The 18,701-nt window shown below is 37.7% G+C and overlaps 1 protein-coding gene across 1 annotated transcript in view; it reads right to left on the reverse strand.

Moving 5' to 3' along the window:
* IFT57 (intraflagellar transport 57) overlaps positions 1 to 14,700 on the reverse strand; it is a gene marked incomplete at its 3' end in the record, with an annotated part of 53,019 nt that extends 38,319 nt beyond the window's left edge. The window contains exons 1-5 of the mRNA XM_084231418.1: positions 14,346 to 14,700; positions 11,742 to 11,904; positions 10,784 to 10,902; positions 7,919 to 8,009; positions 5,869 to 5,937 (exon numbers count right to left, since the gene is read on the reverse strand). Of these exons, the coding sequence (XP_084087544.1) occupies positions 5,869 to 5,937; positions 7,919 to 8,009; positions 10,784 to 10,902; positions 11,742 to 11,904; positions 14,346 to 14,557 (654 nt within the window). The 5' untranslated portion in view covers positions 14,558 to 14,700. The remainder of the gene's footprint in view (positions 1 to 5,868; positions 5,938 to 7,918; positions 8,010 to 10,783; positions 10,903 to 11,741; positions 11,905 to 14,345) is intronic.
* Positions 14,701 to 18,701: the final 4,001 nt, after the last annotated feature.

Here is an 18,701-nt window from a genome sequence, read left to right on the forward strand (position 1 = left end):
TTATGTCTTACGTAAGTTTTTACTAAAAAATGCCCTGAGCATTTTTTTTTTCAGTTATGGCGATCTAGAGACTGAGAGATTGCAGCCTTTTCTATTCTTCTATGGTATATAAGAAAGTTCACAACTAATTCTAATCTCTAAGAAAGGTGAAAAACTATAAAAAATAAGAAATACATCAAGGGCAACTCTATACCAGTACCATTCTAGGTGCTGTACAGTTAAGTTATATTAATCTCACAAACAACCTTGAGAAGCACTGTATCTTCATTTTACAGTTAAGTAGAGTCACAATGAAATTAATTCATGGTCATATGGTCATAGGGTCAGGGACACACGGTCAGGCTATTTCCACTATTGCATCTACATTGAATGTAAGGACCTAGATCTGGAAAAGACCTTGAAAAGTCCTTGCTAGACTCCTTCCTTCTTGCTAGGCTCACAATAAAATCAGGATGGAAATAAGGACTTTTCCTATGTCAAGTGTAACTTCAAACCCCACATTGAAGATCAAGCAAAAACTCTCTTTTAAAACCACTAAGAACTGTGGTTTGAGCCTTCTCTACAGTGAGGCGCACAGCTTTTTTCTTTAACCCATATTTCCTATTCAACTCCAGAGGTAAAACTGATGGAGTGGTGCAAGCAAGTTATCAGAGAAGTGAAAGCATTTATTCAGTCATAATGTGTTTTGCCACACTCAAACATGTGGTGTTTTAATAGTTTTTTCAGTGAAATACCAATCATAGACCTCTCCAAATCACAACATAGACAGGAGGACTAACATGTTTTAGGAAAGGGGAAAAAAGAAAACATTTCCTTAAGCAGGAATGAGAACCAGTGATAATCTATGGAGCAAATATGTGGTAGAATAGTTTGTATTTTTTTCCTGTATTGCTCAGAAAGAACATTTTGTCCAGAAGGGAAGTATAAATCATATATAAAATAAAGAAAATTGGAAGTGTTTTAGATATTAACCAAAGTAGATCCATCTCCCCCCCTTTAATTGTAATATTTTAGACTTGCCGAGAGAATATTCTATAAACTAAAGCTGAAATGATGTTTTTATTCTCAGTCCAGATTTTTACTTCCTTATAGCTTTTGCTTTTTAAGCTAAAAATCCTCATTCTTGGTACAATGAATTTTTTGCTAAGTAATTAAAAACCAATTGTATTTAAACCTTTTGAGATAGTTGGTTTTATGCTGTGTAACTCAGGATTTGGTTTCTAAAACCTCAAATTTAGCATCTCAAAGAAGAATGGTATCTATGGCATGTTTGAAAAAAATGTTTTGAAATGCAGTGATGGGCATTTAAAAATAGAATTCGGAGAGCGCACAGCTTCCCTCCCATCTTTTTTTCACTGGGGGAGGAGAATGACACATCTGCGTTATGCTGCCAGAACACTGTTGCTGTGATTCTATTGAGCTTCAGAATGGAGGGGAGCTACAAAAGACCACGCGTAATTACAGCGTAGCTACCATGAACACGCAGGCAGTTTCCAATTGACTTACTTGAGTTAGAAATAGAAATGGTCCAAACACCTCCCTAACACCTTCCTACCAGTCTTCCTTCCCTGCTCTCACCCCTCACATCTCTGAACGTCCCACTGCACCCCTAACTGCCACAGGACAACTGCCAGAGCCTGAATACAGCACCAATGTTCTCTCCATGACCATGCTGAGGGAGGCTTGGGTTAAATTTCAGATTTCAAGGACATTTGAAGGATCAGAGGGAAGAGAGACTGTGTGACTCTGTGAGCTAGCCTTGAAACTTAATATCCATTCATATTTGTTTCCCTTGTAAGAAAAATGAAATCAAAATTCAAAGAACTAATTTACAGATGAAACCTTGTAAACTACAGCAATCCCTCAAGCAGGAGTTAATTTCTTGGGATGTATGTGGCACAATCATAGAACTACAGGAACCATGCAATAATAATAAGGTTTAAAAAATGTATTTTAAATCAAAGTAAATAAATAAGCTGAAATGTTCCTACTTCTCAAACCAATTTGATCTTTACAAGCATTCATGATCAAATTGGAGGAACCTTTGTCTTAAAACATAATTTTCAATATTCATGAAAACTACTACTGTGGCATAATCCCATTAGACAGACCTTTCAAAAGTTAGTCAATAGCCACACCATATCTTTTAATAAATTCTTCAAAATAGCAGTTACAGGCTTCAAGGACGTTGTGGTAATCAGGAAAGTGGTCAGGCCTCCTTTCAAAGAAGGATTTGCTGCTCAGTTGCAGGGAGTATGGCCAGCAGTGTCCTGCTGTCAGCCCACTCAGGCTCTGTCTCACCAGCAGAGGGCTCCTTTACCTGGGCGTGTGCCCTTCCCGGGCAGCCTGCTCCAGGAACTGAGCCAAGCAGGTAACCTCACCAAGTTGGTCAGGGCTTTGCCAGGCCTGCATCAGAGTTAGACTTCCCTTCTGTCTAATCCTGCTTTCCTTCCCCTTCCTTTTACAGTGTCTGTTTATAATATGCCTCTTGCACCCCAAACTGTCTCAGCATCTACTTCCAGAGAATATAATCTGCAACATGTCTTTTTCATTTGCATTCTTTCTTGTTCCTTTTATCACATCTTCTTGAATTATCATACTTTAAAGCATGCTTGTCAGGGTCTAGCCATACTTTATTTAATGAAATAAAGGAACAGAAGTAGATTTTCTCCCTGAATTATTCTACATGGTACATAGAAGAGGAAGCAGTTATTGAGAAGCTCATTTCTCAATGAAGATTAAACTACACCTTGCTTACAAAATTTCAAATGCAAAATAGCATTCATTGATGTATGTATTCCTTCAATATTATTTCATATTGAGTAACTTCTACATACCACACACATGTAAAAAAGTCCTGCTCTGGAGGAGCTTGCACTTCAGTGGTGCGAGGGACAATAAAATCAGAAATCAGTGCAATACCAGAATCTATCTGTGAAGACAAAGTTGGGTGAGGGGGTAGAGAATGACTGGAGAAGCACCTATTGTTTCAAAACCACAGGTAGAGAAGGCTTGCTGTAATTCATATATTGCTCGGATGGCACAGTCACATATACATTTAGTGCTTCAATTTCCTAGACAGTATATATCATTCTTGTTCTAGTGAGGAATTTTTCACATTAAACTTTATTAAAATAATATTTCTTCTGCATTGTGATTCCACCTGCTGCATGAAATATACAGCCTTAAATCTGTTACTAACCTGTATAGCAATTCTGTCTTGGGGAAAGAGCAGCCTGAACTACAGTCAGAATTGGGCCTAAGCTATAGTCAGATACAGCTGTCACAGGCAGATGGCTTCAGTGGGCAACATCATAAGCTTGCCAGATTTTTTAAAATATGAAAGGGCTTTCTGCCTCATTAGTTTTTCATGGATGACCATCCACAAACACCTGGTATCCAGATTTTGTCTCGCAAAGACACAACCTCACTGTCTTAGTTCCAAAGAGAAGATGTTACAGAATCTTTGTCTAAAGGATCTAGTAATATTTAAGGTAATTTATGAAGGCACAGGTAGGGGGAACCCCTTCTTTAAATAGCTAACTGAGGTGAAGATTAATATCAGGACCACTAGAGAAGTGGTAGAGGCAAATTAGATGACCTTGATCCTTCCCAATACTCACACTATTTTGTCCAGAAGGAATCTCAAGGACCTTTCTGGGCCTCTGTTTATATCATCAATAAAAGAATGAACAACCCAATGATAGGTTCTATGTGAGAATACTGTGTATTCATCTCTACTTTCCCCCCCCTCATACTTTGAGGAATACTTTGTCATCATCATAATCATCTTCAACACATACAGGAACACTAAGCATCTGTTTTATATACTACTGAATGCTTGTTATACAGTAAAAGGAAAAAAGGTGGACTTACGGCTTGGAGAAACTGAGCTTAAATTCAGCTACTGTAATTCATTAACTTTGTAAGAGATTAAATTGTCCCACGTTTATGTCAGTTTTTGTACCTCTAAAATGGAGATAATACATCTACCCAAAAACCTCATGAGTTCAGTAAAAGAATACATTTTAAGGTACTTTGAAAACTACACTGTGTTGGGTCTCCCTGGTGGTGCAAGTTTCAGAACTCTCAAGCTATATTGGCAGCCACCATAGCATGAATTTGATCCCCAGCCAGGGAGCTAACCCACATGGCGCAGTAGACCTCTCCTGTCTTCCCTGCTGCTCCCCTCAGCAGTATATTTCAGTCAGTCTGCCTGTTCTGCTCCTTCCTCTGTCTCTGGTGAATCCTCTCCCCACCCCATGCCTCTGGCCTACACCCCAGCTTTTGCATGCATAAATAAATACAATGAATCTTAAAAAAAAAAGAAAAGAAAAAGAAAATTGCACTGGGATCTGTAAATGTATTGTTCCAACTAGAGCTAATTTGCTTAGATTTAAATGCTAACATATTATCCCAATATAACTTTCAGTTGAGCAATAAAAAATACTTCATTCATTCATTTAACTGTGTTACACTATGAACAATACAAAAAGTGATTATTATCTTTGACCTTATACAAATCAAATTTGAGAGGGAGGTTTTGGAGGAAAGATATGATTTTGGTTTTGCCAATACTTATCAAGCATATTCTATGTGCCAGACATCCTAAATGCTTTACATGTAGTAACTCTTTTAATCTTTAAAAGTCCTATGAAAGGGCCTCCCCAGTGGTGCAGCGGTTAAGCGCTGGGCTGCGAAGCTGCCTGCAGCCTCTGCAGCGCCGGTTCGAGCCCCGGCCACCAGGTGAGGGTCCCACACGGCACACAGACCTCTCCTGACGCCCGCTGCTCCCCTCAGCAGTGTATTTCGTCAGTCTGCCTGCTCAGCTCTCTGCTCTGACTCTGGTGAATTCTCTCACCCTCCTGCGCTTCTGACTGTACCCAGTGCTTGTAGAAATAAATAAATAAATCTTTAAAAAAAAAAAGTCCTATGAAAAAGGTAATACTTTTATCTTTATTTTACAGATGAAGATGTTAAAGAAGTTTGAAAACCTGCCCAAGGTCAGATACATATTAAGTATTAAAAGTATTAAAGTCAGCTCACACACTCAGGCAAGTTAGCCACAAAATTCTATTACATCTCAAATAGGAAGGACACACACACATATCATTAATAATAACAACTAATGCTGACTAACAATACTGAGGCAGTAAATGATAAATGATGAGACCATCCTGGGTGGGGTAGCCAAAGAATTCTTCATGGTAGGAACCCAAACCTATTGTAGAGCCAAACTTGTTTGTAGAATTAGACAAAAATTAAATAAAGGACAAATAAAAATATATTCCATAGGTAACTTTTTGAATGTGTAACAAGAATCACTTTATTGAAATATAACATACATATTGAGAAACTGCAAAAATTTCACATATACTTTTGAAATATAGTGGGTTTTCTTTTATAGACTGAATTTATTTCCTAATTGAAAAAGACAAACTGACTTAAAGCAATGTCTGACTACTTATTTATATAGCAGTCTTAATATAAACCATTTTATTTAAAAGAATTTAAATTTCTTCTTACAATCAAGACCATTTAATATTGGAGCATATAATGGAAAATAAATTAAAATGGAATAATTTGTTTTTCCATTAAAGAAATAACATCTAGAAAGAAAATTATTTTCGGTTTGCAATACAGGCACTATGGTGATTCCCCATGGTATAGAGCAGTTGCCCTACTTACTCCTCTGGATTTTGTATTTGCTATACCATAACATTTATATATAGGGAAACAATTTTGAAAGCTGCTTTTCAAACAACACATAAAATAATGGCCAACTTCCTTCAATTTCCAGCACACCAACAGTTTTTACTTGCTTCAATTTCCAGCTTGTTGGTCCTGTATTTATCCCAAGTAACTTACCAACCGATAGGTCTGGGCCTTTAGAACGTTGAGATCAATAAAGTTTTCTTCATTGTCTGTCTCCTCTTCCTTAGGAAAATGAAAGTTTTAAAAGTTAATTATTATAAAACTTACAATTTTAAAAAAGTATTTCCAGTTTTTCAAATAATATACTATACTCAATATAAAGACTAATGTGGCATGAGCTCAATCCTAGCCATGGAAATAATCCACACGGCACAGCAGACCTCTCCTGTCCCAATTGTTCCTCTCAGCAGTGCATCTCAGTAGATCCACCTGTTCTGCTCTCCACATTGTCTCTACTGAATCCTCTCACCCCCTGCACTTCTGAGCTACACCCCAGTTCTTGTATGCATAAATAAATAAAAAATAAATCTAAAAAAAAACCACAAAAAAAGAATAGAAAGCAACTTTCTGAGCTACTCAGAAACCCAGGGTGGAGAGGGAGCCACTAAGATATAAGAACTGCATGAATCTTTGCAGAACTGGAAAGATTTTAACAAAATATGAAATAATATAAATGCAGATTCCACACACTCAAGTGCTTACATTTTTAGGGAGGTGGCAGTGAAGAAAAGGTTAAGTCAAAACTTGTCTATTAACATCTTAAATCTTAAGCATAACTAAAGATGCACAACTTTGAAAACTAATTCAGTCTATTCTGAGTTTGTACTAATGATAGTCTACTTAACCATGGTAAATGATAGAAATGTCAATGACTGAATGCCCACAGGAGAGAAGTCAAGCTTATAATGTTTTTACAATGACCTAATCAGTACTATTTACATAGATGATCAATAAAACTTGTTGAACTGTAGTAGACTGAACAAAAATAAGAAAAAATCTTTAACAGTGTGTATTAAAAAGGAATTAAAGTTACTAAATATTATTAAGAGAACATTAAAAAGGAATATAAACTGAAGACCTAGAAAAAATGGCTTTAAAATAGAGGATACTAATCTCAGTAATTTGGGAATACTACCAATTTTCTACCATTTCTTTGACAAACATGCATTCTTAATTCTCTTACTACCAATTACTAAGGATATGATTCTATTAGCAGGTAAGAATCTATCATGATAAATACTCTTTTTTTTCCCTTGTACTTATCAATATATCCTATCTTGATATGCCCAAAACAGTCCAAAACTGAAGATTTCTAGTGTCTAAATGACTACAGCAGAACTTTACTGTCAAAAATTATCTCTACCACCCTTGAGTCACCCCACAGTGTCTGGCAACAAAATGAAGTAATATCCAACAGCTTTTTGGCAGTGATACAGTTCTCCTTAACAAAAGGAATGGAAAAACAAGAAGGAAACCCTTAGAATAATATAATGAAAGTAAAGAATAGAGAAAAGAAAAATATTCAAGAGACATGATATAAGGGAACTAACAGCCTCAGAGGCAATCCTTCAAGAAAGGTCTTGAGTATGGTCATAAGACAGTAGATTTTTAAATTATTTTTTATTATTTACAGCCTATTCAAAATCATGAATGGTCATTAATAAAATGTGTACTCAGGGCCTCCCCAGTGGCGCAGTGGTTGAGCGCTGGGTTGCGAAGCTGCCTGCAGCCTCTGCAGCACCGGTTCGATCCCCGGCTGCTCCCCGGCCACCTGAGGAGGGTCCCACATGGCGCGTGGACCTCTCCTGCCGCCCACTGCTCCCCTCAGCAGTGTACTTCGGTCCTTCTGCCTGTTCTGCTCCCCACTCTGGCTCTGGTGAATTCTCTCACCCTCCCGCACTTCTGACTGTGCCCAGTGCTTGTATAAATAAATAAATAAATCTTTAAAAAAAAAAAAATGTGTACTCATATAACTAGTGATCTACAGCTTAAGAACCTCTGCTAAATTCAGACCTTAATCATAAGAGAACAACAATCTTAATCATAGGCCTAAATGACTGATACTTGGCACTCCATTTAAAAGCTTTTCTTCTCTAGAAATAATGAAATGAAATATATTTTGGAAAATGGAGGTCTGCGCTAACTAAGAGAATGAAAGGGAATATAAAAGTGAAATGAACAAAAAGTTCAACAACATACGTACCACAAATTCTTCATCTACTTTATTTAATGTTAATTCTGCATCATCTTCTGGAACAGTTTCTTCTTCTAATTCTTCCACTGGGTATGTTGGCCTAAAATAATAAGGTTTACTATGAACTGAGAGCTAAAAAAAAATCTAGCAGGACAAAAAGATGAATTCTAAAGTCTCCCTTTTAAGCCAGACATTGTCCTGTTTTTGCACCCCCTTCCAAAATCACTGTTAAATGCTCACATCCCACATCGCTTTGATCTTATTACTCCGATAGCTTCATTTTTCATATTAACATCTTTGATCAACCTGAAATTTACATTGATGGAGGCAATATAAAAAGTTCCAGGTTTATTTTAATTTCCAAAGTCTAATCAGTGATCCTCACACAAATATTGAATCATCACTTCTCCATCAAGATTAATGACATATGGCCTCCCTGGCGGCCTTGGGGTTAAGTCTCCGAGCTCTCACTTCTGCGGCCTGAGTTCAATTCCTGGCCAAGGAGCTAACCCACATATGGTACAGGAGACCTTTTCCTGTCTTGCCCACTGCTTCCCTTAGCAGTGTATTTCAACAAATTTGCCTGTCCTGCTCCCCACTCTGTCTCTGGTGAATCCTCTCATCCCCCACACCTCTGGCCTACACCTCAGTTCTTCTATGCAAAAAACAACAACAACAACAAGAACTTGACATGGATTTCCTAAATTAAAGATATCCCAAGTATCTGGGTTTATTTCTGGAAACATTTTAAAAATCCATGCCTGGCCTCCCCTGGTGGTGCAGCAGTTGAGCACTGGGCGGCAAAGCTGCCCGCAGCCTCTGCAGTGCCCGTTTGATCCCCGGCCGCCGGTGAGGGTCCCACATGGTGTGCAGACCTCTCCTACCGCGCCCACGGCTCCCCTCAGCAGTGTATTTCGTCAGTCTGTCTGTGCTGTTCCCCGATCTGGCTCTGGTGAATTCTCTCCTTCTCCTGTGCTTCTGACTGTACCCAGTGCTTGCATAAATAAATAAATATTAAAAAAAAAAAATCCATGCCCAGGTAGATTAACAAAAATCATCATTAAATGATAAGGAATGTGTACCAAACCAATCTTCTTAAAGAATAAATTTCTTGATTTTTTTTTATTGATTAGAATAGATAACAACAACATTTCAAAGGTAATGTTCTTGTAGGATTAATTTTGCCATATTTAGGTATATAAATATGCAGCTTCTATGTAATTTACATGCTACAAACTGTTATATTCTCTCATACCTACTTTCAGTTTTCCTCCATCTGCTTCGCTCATGTGTATTTAGTCCTCATTAATTATCCAAATCACAATAAAGTGTCAAAAATAAAATAGGCCCAGAAATAAAGTATAAGATTGAATAGTGGGTGAGATAGTAATTAATTTCTTGTAAATTTATAATACAGTAGCTATAATTTAAAAAACTGCCAAATGGAACAGGACATCTGATGACTTATTTTAGAATCTAATAAAAAAGTAATATGGACCATATAATTATTCTTTATATCGCACTAAGTGCTAATGCTTAGGTTGAAGCATATGAAATGGCCATTTTTTAATTAAAAATAGCTGAATATTAGTAATTTCATTTGGGTCAAGCTGATAAAAACATAAGTCAAGCAAGTTTTTAAAAGTACTTGTTAACAGGGATTAGACTATTTAACTGAGAAAATATTATTAAACATAGATTAAAAAATAGTAACAGGTACAATACATACACCTCTCTACAGAAGTTGATTCTAATCTAAAATCAGTACTTGCTCATGTCTTACCTGAACACTGCCTTCCAAAATCTTTAATCTACCAATAATCCCAATGTATCCCCATGTATATACTTTGTATATGTAAATAAACAAATGCAAAGAGACTTAAAAAAAAAAATTCCTGAATTGGGCTTCCCTGATGGCACAGTGATTAAAGTCTCAATGCTATCAAGCTATTGCCAGCCACTGTCGCATGAGCTCGATCCCCAGCCAGGTAGCTAACCCACATGGTGTAACAGACCTCTCCTGTCTGGCTTGTTGTTCCCCTTAGCAGTGTATTTCAGTAGATTGCCCTGTTCTGCTCTCCACTCCGTCTCATATGACCTGGCAATTCCACTCCTAGGGATCTACCCAAAGGACACAAACACATTGCTTCAAAAGACCACCTGTACCCCCATGTTTATTGCAGCACTATTCACAATAGGTAAAACCTGGAAACAACCCAAATGCCCAAAAATAGATGACTGGATCAAGAAGATATGGTATATACACACAATGGAATATTATTCAGCAATCAAAAAAGATAAACTCATGCCATTCGCCGCAACGTGGATGGAGCTAGAAGGGATTATCTTCAGTGAAATAAGCCAGAAGGAAAAAGAAAAGTATTGCATAGTTTCACTTATTGCAGGAATACAGGGGAATCAAATAAGACATCAGTGTAAAAAATAATAACAGTGCAAAGCACAACAAAACAAAAACAGACAATTATAAATCAGAGACATACTGCAGGGAAGGAGGTAGGAGAGGGATCAGAGGGAGGGAGAACGGGACTGAGGTGATGGTGCACAGCTGCAGTGGTGAAGGAAACTCTATGGGGACTACACTGAGGGGGTGGGGGGAAGCAAATATTGTTTAAAAATGAACAATGATGTAAAAAATAAAAAAAATTAATTAAAAAAATATCAGAACAGGTTTTTGAAGACACCAGATAATCATCCCAATATTGTGTATACTGCCTTTCCTAATCACCTGTGGCATTTTTAGTTTAGAATAGTCAAGAGAAAATACTCATGGGTTCAATTAAATAGCTCTGAAACCTTAGAGGAAAAAAATCTATGTACATAAAATTTCTATCACTAGAAAAGGAAAATGTTTACCTTTTCCAGGTAAAACCAATGTATTTTAATGCTTCTTCAGCTAAACAGTCAAGAACATAGCATACATGCTCTCCATAACCTGACTTTAATTTTGAAGGAGGAAAATCTGCAGTTCTCCCCTGAAATACAAAAATAATAGTGCTTTATTATTTATATTCCCAATGTCAAAATATTTTAGGCAAAGCATTGCTGAATAAAAATATCACTACTCTTATTCAAATATGATTTAAAATAACTATAATTACATTCCTTCTTAGAACTCCATCTCTTTACTCTTTTTTAATCTATTGATAACTAAAACACTAAAAGGAAATAAAGACATTTTATTGTCAAAGTATCAAATTAAAAGGCAATAACCTTATGGCAGCAGAACAAATCACTGATCTTGTTATGGTGAAAAATAAGTAAAACTACTAGCTTGGTATCATATCGTTAAACAACCATGTGAAGGACAGAGTGATTCACATGTCAAAAATTAATAACACACATGCCAAAAATTCTTACTGCTTATCCCCAGGAAAAGTCAGAAATGAAAAGATCAACTGCTATCATGGTCTATTAAATCAAAGTTCCCTTTCAAAATATAAAGTGTTTCAATCTCCTAGTGTTTTGTTTTTTTTTTTTTTGGTCATTTTTCAGAAGGGAACTAAGCAACCATATATTTACTTTTGAGACATATCAAGATTAAGAAAATTATTATCACTTAGGGTTATAAAGAGTATACAGTGAACATTTTTAGAAGTGTACTAATGTTATACTATCAAACATTCTGAGGTTTTACCTGAACACAAATCCATACACAATTATATATATAATATACAAATATATATGTATATATAATATATAAATATATAATATATATATGAATCATGGAGGATTCATCTAAAATGTATAGTTTAGTTACCAATATTAAAAACCATAACTTGAAAATATGCAGAAGAGATCTGTTTACACTTACAAATGAGCGAAGCTCAGATAATATGTTAGATATTGTTGCATTAGGGTCATCATATTCTTGAGGCTGTTCAAAGGGACGTCCTGCTTTGTTAATCAACCAAGCGGCAAGAGTGCAAAACATGTAGAACTGTTCACCAGGGTTGGTAGGCAATGCAAAATAGTGTCTGTTTCAAAAGAAGAGAGGAGGAATATAAAATACTGCAATTAAGTCTACAGTCACTAAAGGAGCTAAGTCCCAAATATCCAAAGACTTATTTTTCCCTTAAAATCAAGAGACAATGCTAATTTACCCTTTCAAGTTTCTAGCAATCTAGAAGACTCACATTAAAACTTCTAATCAACAGGATTAGGATTAGGATAATTACTATTACACATACTAAATCAGAGTCACACCCAAAATAAGCAGAACATGTTAAAAAAACAGTATTTTTATTTTTTCCAAAATCATGTATGTGTCAAGAATTACTAATAAAAGAATACCTTGTCAAAATGGAATTAGGAGTATTTCAGTTTAAAAACCTTAACAATTATTCATCATGCATTTTTATAGTTTTTACAAACAATATCATTAATATCTTTACTTACTGTTTCTGCTCTATCAGTTTTGTTAAATATTTGTTTTGCCTTGACAGCTTATTCGAACAACTAAGGAGCTCTTGAAACTTTTGGGGAAGGGTCAAACGTTGCTTCTTCCCTCGTGGATTAAATCAGAGCCTCAGTATAGATCTAGTTCAAAAGACCATCCCAGATGGTTCTAAGGCGCAGCCAGGATTAAGAACCACTGCCTATGACAACCCCCGTCTAACAAACATTTGTTGACATTTGCCAAATCCCTGACCCTTCTAAAAACAGTCCATGGAGCATCATGATATATACCTAAACAAATTAGATATAAAACTTGCTAGCAACAAGTTCAGTTTGATCAAAGATTTTATTTTGCATTTCCATGTATAGCTATTGCTATTATGTTTATGATGTATTTATACCTATTATAACTGTTTTTCATAAGAATCAGCACAGTGCTATACACCATGCTTCACAAACTTTTTCCTGCACGGTAAGTGTAAATACTCTGGATGATAACAGGAAACCGGATAGATAACCGGTTAGAAAAAAGGGCCATGAAATCCTACCAGATGTATGCTTACCAATCCTTTCAGAGAACCCACTCTTAATAACTCATCTTCTCCTTATAGACTGATAACCCCAGGACAGAGAAATGGACATTGATACATACTATAGGACAGGGCAGTGGTTCTCAAATTTGCAGATGCTTCATAATCACCTGGAAGTCTTGTTAAAAGGCAGAATCCTACCCCCTAGAATTTCTGATACAGTAGATAAGGGAAAGAGCCTGTGGAATTGTATTTTTAATAAGTTCTCAGGATATGCTGATGTTGCTGGTCTGGTGACCAAACTGAGAACCATTGGACTAGATAGTTCCATGCACATCCATGATTCAAAGCTTCCTGTTGAACTTCTGAGTAAATAGTATACAGAGTATATCAATAGAACCTTAAGGCAATATTCTTTAGTTTGAAAAATATACTTGGGAAAAATACATTTTTATTAATACAGAAAATGCTGTTTGTTTATACTATTTGGGTTAACTCAGTTAAGTAATAATTCCCAATCCTACAATTTTTATCATTCATCAAGCAACACGACTTTTTCTCTAGCCTTGGACTGACTTACAAATATGGACAGTTTCCATAAAAACCTACATATTTTAAAATTTAAATTACAGGAAGAGACTAAGGACTGAGATAAAAACTATGATGGCAAATTATCTGAGCCTAGATATAGCCATTAAGAGATTGTACTACAGATTGTTAATTTAAATTGCCTCTTACACAATGAAATCAACAAATTTAAGTATTAATGTGAAGAAAGTGGTGTAAAACATTGATCTGATTATCCCTAACTATATTGATTAGGGAAGAAAGTGCTACCTGTCCTTTACCCTCAGATACTAAAGGCAGGCCCTTAGAATACGGGTGTCTTTTTCCCACACAAGGGCAGAACTTCAGGTTCTATCATAAAGAGACAATTCCATAAGTGTAATTTTGTTTCTTTTCCACTTATCAGTTTCTGGAGTACTGGTATTGCAGAAATAGAAAGAAGTCTTTTAAACCAGAGCAAAGAGTCAACAAGTTTACTAACAGCATTATTAAGTGCTCAGCAAGTTTCTATGTTGCCGGCTCTTTCAGGAAAAAAACAAAACTGGAGACAGATATAATTTCATCTCTGGAGATGCGATTATTGGTGATTTTAGTATTTTCTACACATTTTGTGCTTTTCTACAATCGGTACTTTTATTACTTCTATAATCAGAAAAAAAAAGTTTGTGTTTTGTAGCGGTTTGTGGGTGCTTTAAAGACTAGACAAGCTGTCTTCCTGCCCTTCCAAAACTTGTTTACTCTCCCTACAAAAAATGCAAGTCTAAACTCAGTGAGCTCCAACTCCAAGTTTGGGTGAAGTGCCCCTTTCTCCCTAGGAAGATGGAGGTAAGTACTTGCTAACCCGCACTCGGTGTACCCCAGGCCAGAGGAAGGCTCCCCCGGGCGCAGCCGACACCCAGGCTCTCAGGGACGAGGACACCCACCTGGACGGGGGCTTCAGGTTGTTTTTCCGGAGGAGCTCCTCCTCATAGCGGAGCAGCTTCAGCTTCTCCACCAAGTCCTCCATCACCACGAACATGTGGTAGGCCGCGCCGGGGCCCCGCTCCACGACTACCTCCCCCGCCCCTTCACCGCGGGACCGAGACACCCCATCCTCTAAACCCGACGGCGTGACGACTGCCGCGGCGGATGCCATCCCAGAACAGTCAGAAAGGGCCCGGCGTGGGCTCCGGCCCACAGATCGCGGCGGCCTCTGCCTCAAGCACCGCAGCAGCCAGGACCGCCTCGAACCGTAACCAGGCGACCACCTGGCAACCCGTCACCAGGGCAACTAGACTCCGCCTCCTTCTCCGGACTCTTCTAAGTTCCCTCCAATCAGGGCGGGCTCTCGAATGACATCACACAAGACCCCACCCCTTTCCCTGCCTCCGAGAAGGCGGCCTGAAGGCAGCCCCGCCCCGCTTGGGGGCGTGGCCCCGGCGCCTCACGTCCGTCGCGTCTCCACCCGCTTCCTCTTAAAGGCGACGGAGGCGGGGCCTCGGGTGTTTTTCTTGTGCTGGCGGGCGGGGGCTCGGTGACTGGGCTGTAGGACCTGGTGGGACCCCAGAGCCGCTGAACAGTCCACTGAGCCACTGGGCTTGAAAAATTAAAAGGAGAGCAAGTCGCAAAGCATCGAAGGACGCTAGCCCACTGATATTTTGTTTTTCTTCTCGAAATTAAGTTTTCACAGTTTTAAAGAAAATTGATATCGTAGGCTCCCCTTTGCCACAGAAACTTTTCAATGACAGCTTTTTGTTTCCTAATTTTAGTCTTTCTCTAATTAGCAGTCTATTATAAGGCTCTAAGTATTCTATTAACCCTGTTTTTTCTCCAGTGTTCTGGAGAAGACAGACTGGATGAGCAGAAAGGAAGCATTGAAAAGGATATGTTCTAGAAGCCTGAACTCTAAACTTACATCCTGTTGTTTTATGTTTCAAAATCATCACATGTAGTATAAAGTTTTGGAGTTTCTCGTTAAAATCAACAAGGGAAAGGGAATTTCCTTTGAATTTCCTGCACTATAGCTCTAAAGGGGAGTATTACTACTCTACTGTGCAGCTATTGATCTAGAAAACACAAGAAAACACCTGACCAGAGCTATGCAATTCTCAAAGCCTTGTGTATCAAGCAGTTTTCTCAACAGCTACATAAAAAGTGAGGTAAGTGATAAGGTAAGTGGTAGATGTGCGGAGATTTTTTGGTAAAAAAAAAAAATCAAAACCTACGTCAAAATGTTGAACATGTGTTTGTTTATAATTTGATTTTTGGGGGGATCTCTGATGTTTGTACCTGCTACTACGGAATATAGAAGTCACATTTCTTGACATAACTGATAATTGATATATATATGCAATAATTGTTTTTGTTAGGAAAAAATGGGCACATAAGATTTTATTTTAATATCAGTCTAGAACTGATTTGTTTCTGATACTAATAAAGCTGTCAAAGTAGAAAGACAAATACCTTTTTCTGTCTACCAAAGAAAGGAAATCATAAAATAACTAACTTATGTAGAAAATAACCAAAGGGGATAAGCCACTGAGAATTGGTTAAGTTAATAAAATGGTTTACTACAAGTTATTAATGAGATGCTTTTAATTGAGATAAGTGAAAATTTGAGTTGACTGCCTCACTGGGGATTCAGTCTTTTTCTTTGCTTCCTTAGAACAGTGTTTCTCCACCCCCCTCTTCCCCCCACCACCTAATACTGTTCATGAGTGGGTGGGGAATGTTCTAGTACATCTGAACTTTCAGAGTACAAGATAGATATATAACATTTTAGGATTAACAAAAAAACTCACACAAGCTCTGGGGTGCTTTTTTAATCAACAAGCAACCTAAATGACATTAAATGATTCAAAAAGGTATTAGACTTTACAGGTAAGTTGGTTTCACCCAGGGAGGTAAATGTTCACTCAAGGTATACTGCCTATAGAAGACATTCTGACATTTTCTAGGAAACTGTATAGCACTCAGTATGAAGCAGTCAAACATTGCTTTTTTGCCTGATGAGACATTCTCCAACAACTTGTATGTATTTTGACTGAGGAAAAAAAAAAGCCATCTCTCCCAGAACCTAGCCATTTCCTTCCCAGGATACTGATGCAGGCTGGCTTGAAAGTAGCATAAAGAATTGCTTTCCCTCCTTCAATTATTCTGAAGAAGAAAAAAACAAAACAAAACACTGAGGTATAAAGTGACCCCCCCTCCCCCATAATTGTGGTACAGAAAGAATGAAAGAAACAAAGGAAAAGTCAACTGTTCAACCAGGTGTGTTTTCCCACAGAAATCATAGGAAAGATGGAAAGAGATACTGAAATGTCATTTAATTTTTGGTCCAGGGCTTATTTTTGCTGATTCTTTGTTTACCCCAAACAGTTGATAACCCATCAAGAGGTTTCTTCTTTGGAAGTAGATTCCTTCACATGTTTGAGAATGCACACTAAAATAAATCCTCTTTCCGCCACCTCAGTCATTGAAGATCTGGAATACATTTGTGCTAATATTTTTATGGGACTAGATCATTTGTTTACTAAGGAGTTAGGATAAGAGCATGAAAGGTATGGAATGTTGAGGTAAATCCATACTTCCCTGAACAAATCTTAAAAGAGGTTTATTCCTATGTGTTGGTCACAAGAGTTGGACTTCTGGCTTTAACTTTTATTTATTGCAAATTATCTGGAAAATTATCTTTGGTAATTTTTGAGGCTCTTAAGAGCTTTCTGTGAATGTACTAATCTCTGAAACCTGAACAGCATCCCAATCAAAGATGGTTTAAGCTCATTGGAATTTCCTGAAAGATGCTGAGCAAGGCTGGGAGTGAAAAGGAGGCAGAGTCAAAGATGGAGAAAGGCTTTCCAGCTGCATCTCCAAATATAAATAAGTCCTCCAAGAGGACAGGGAAGGGTTCAAGAATAAAGTTGCTTTGTGCTCTAAATAACTGAGTACTGCCTATTAAGGATGTCAAAAACTAAGAAAACCACTAAATGAATAAACCCAAACCTAATAGAAGGTACTTGTCAAATATCTAGACCATCATAACAAAATGTGAAGCATTAGAGAGAGGCAATGCCTTTTATTTTATTTTTTTAATTTTTATTTATTTATTTATACAAGTACTGGGTACGGTCAGAAGTGCGGGAGGGTGAGAGAATTCACCAGAGCCAGAGCTGACAGCAGAACAGGCAGACTGACAAGTACACTGCTGAGGGGAGCAGCCGGTGGCAGGAGAGGTGTGCGTGCCATGTGGGACCTTTGCCCAGGGTCCTGGGATCAAACCAGCGCTGCAGAGGCTGCGGGCAGCTTCGCAACCCAGCGATCGCAACCCAGCGATCAACCGCTGCGCCACCAGGGAGGCCCAAAGGCAATGCCTTTTAAAGTCAAGAACAAGGTGAAGTCATTTACTCTTCCAAATACTAGCAGAGACCAGAGATAGTGCACTGAGAAAAAAAAAAAAAATAGGAGTACTGCAAAAGAAGAAATAGTTGTAGGTGATATGATTAAGTCAAAAATCTAAGGGAATCTTGTTTTAAATAAGCTATTAATGTAGCCGAGAAGGGTGACCCTATATGAGATCCATGGTAAAGAAAAGTTACTGGGGGAAAAAAAAAGAAATCATGTATAGTTTTCAGGAATTGCTCTGTCATATTAATTATAGAGAAATTATTAAACTGGAGTTCTATCCCTAGCCAGGGAGCTCACCCACATGTGGCACAGCAGACCTCTCCTGTCTTGTACATTGCTCCCCTTTGCAGTGAATCTCAGTCTGCCTGTTCTGCTCCCCACTCTTTCTCTGGTGAACCCTCTCATCTCCCACACCTCTGGCCTACACCCCAGTTCTATGCATAAATAAATAAATCAGTCTTAAAAAAAAAGAATATGAAACACGTGTAGGATATTTAGAAGAAATGTTTAGAAGAAATATTTAGAAGAAAGTGGAGTATCTTTAACCTTGATGTAGGGAAAGATTTCTTGAAGGAAATAAAGAACAGATGGTAAGGAAAAGAGAAACTCCAGAATTTAAGAATTTTGATGCAAAAGAGAACTCTATAAACAATGGAGAAAGAAGGTATCTGTGACCCATGTAATGTCCATGGATTAGCCTGCAAGAAACATGACATACTACATCATTACAAGGTGTCTGTGCCGTGTTGGAGGATTTTAGTTGTGTTCCTCTGGGTCAGGATTTCTTTTCTATCTTTTTTAGTTTTTTAAAGATTTATTTTGTTTATTTAGGCATTCAAGAACTGGGGTGTTGGGCCTCCCTGGTGCCTCGGGGTTAAGCACCGCACTATGAAGCA

This window comes from Talpa europaea (assembly GCF_964194135.1).
Source record: "Talpa europaea genome assembly, chromosome: 4".
NCBI classification, from domain to species: domain Eukaryota; kingdom Metazoa; phylum Chordata; class Mammalia; order Eulipotyphla; family Talpidae; genus Talpa; species Talpa europaea.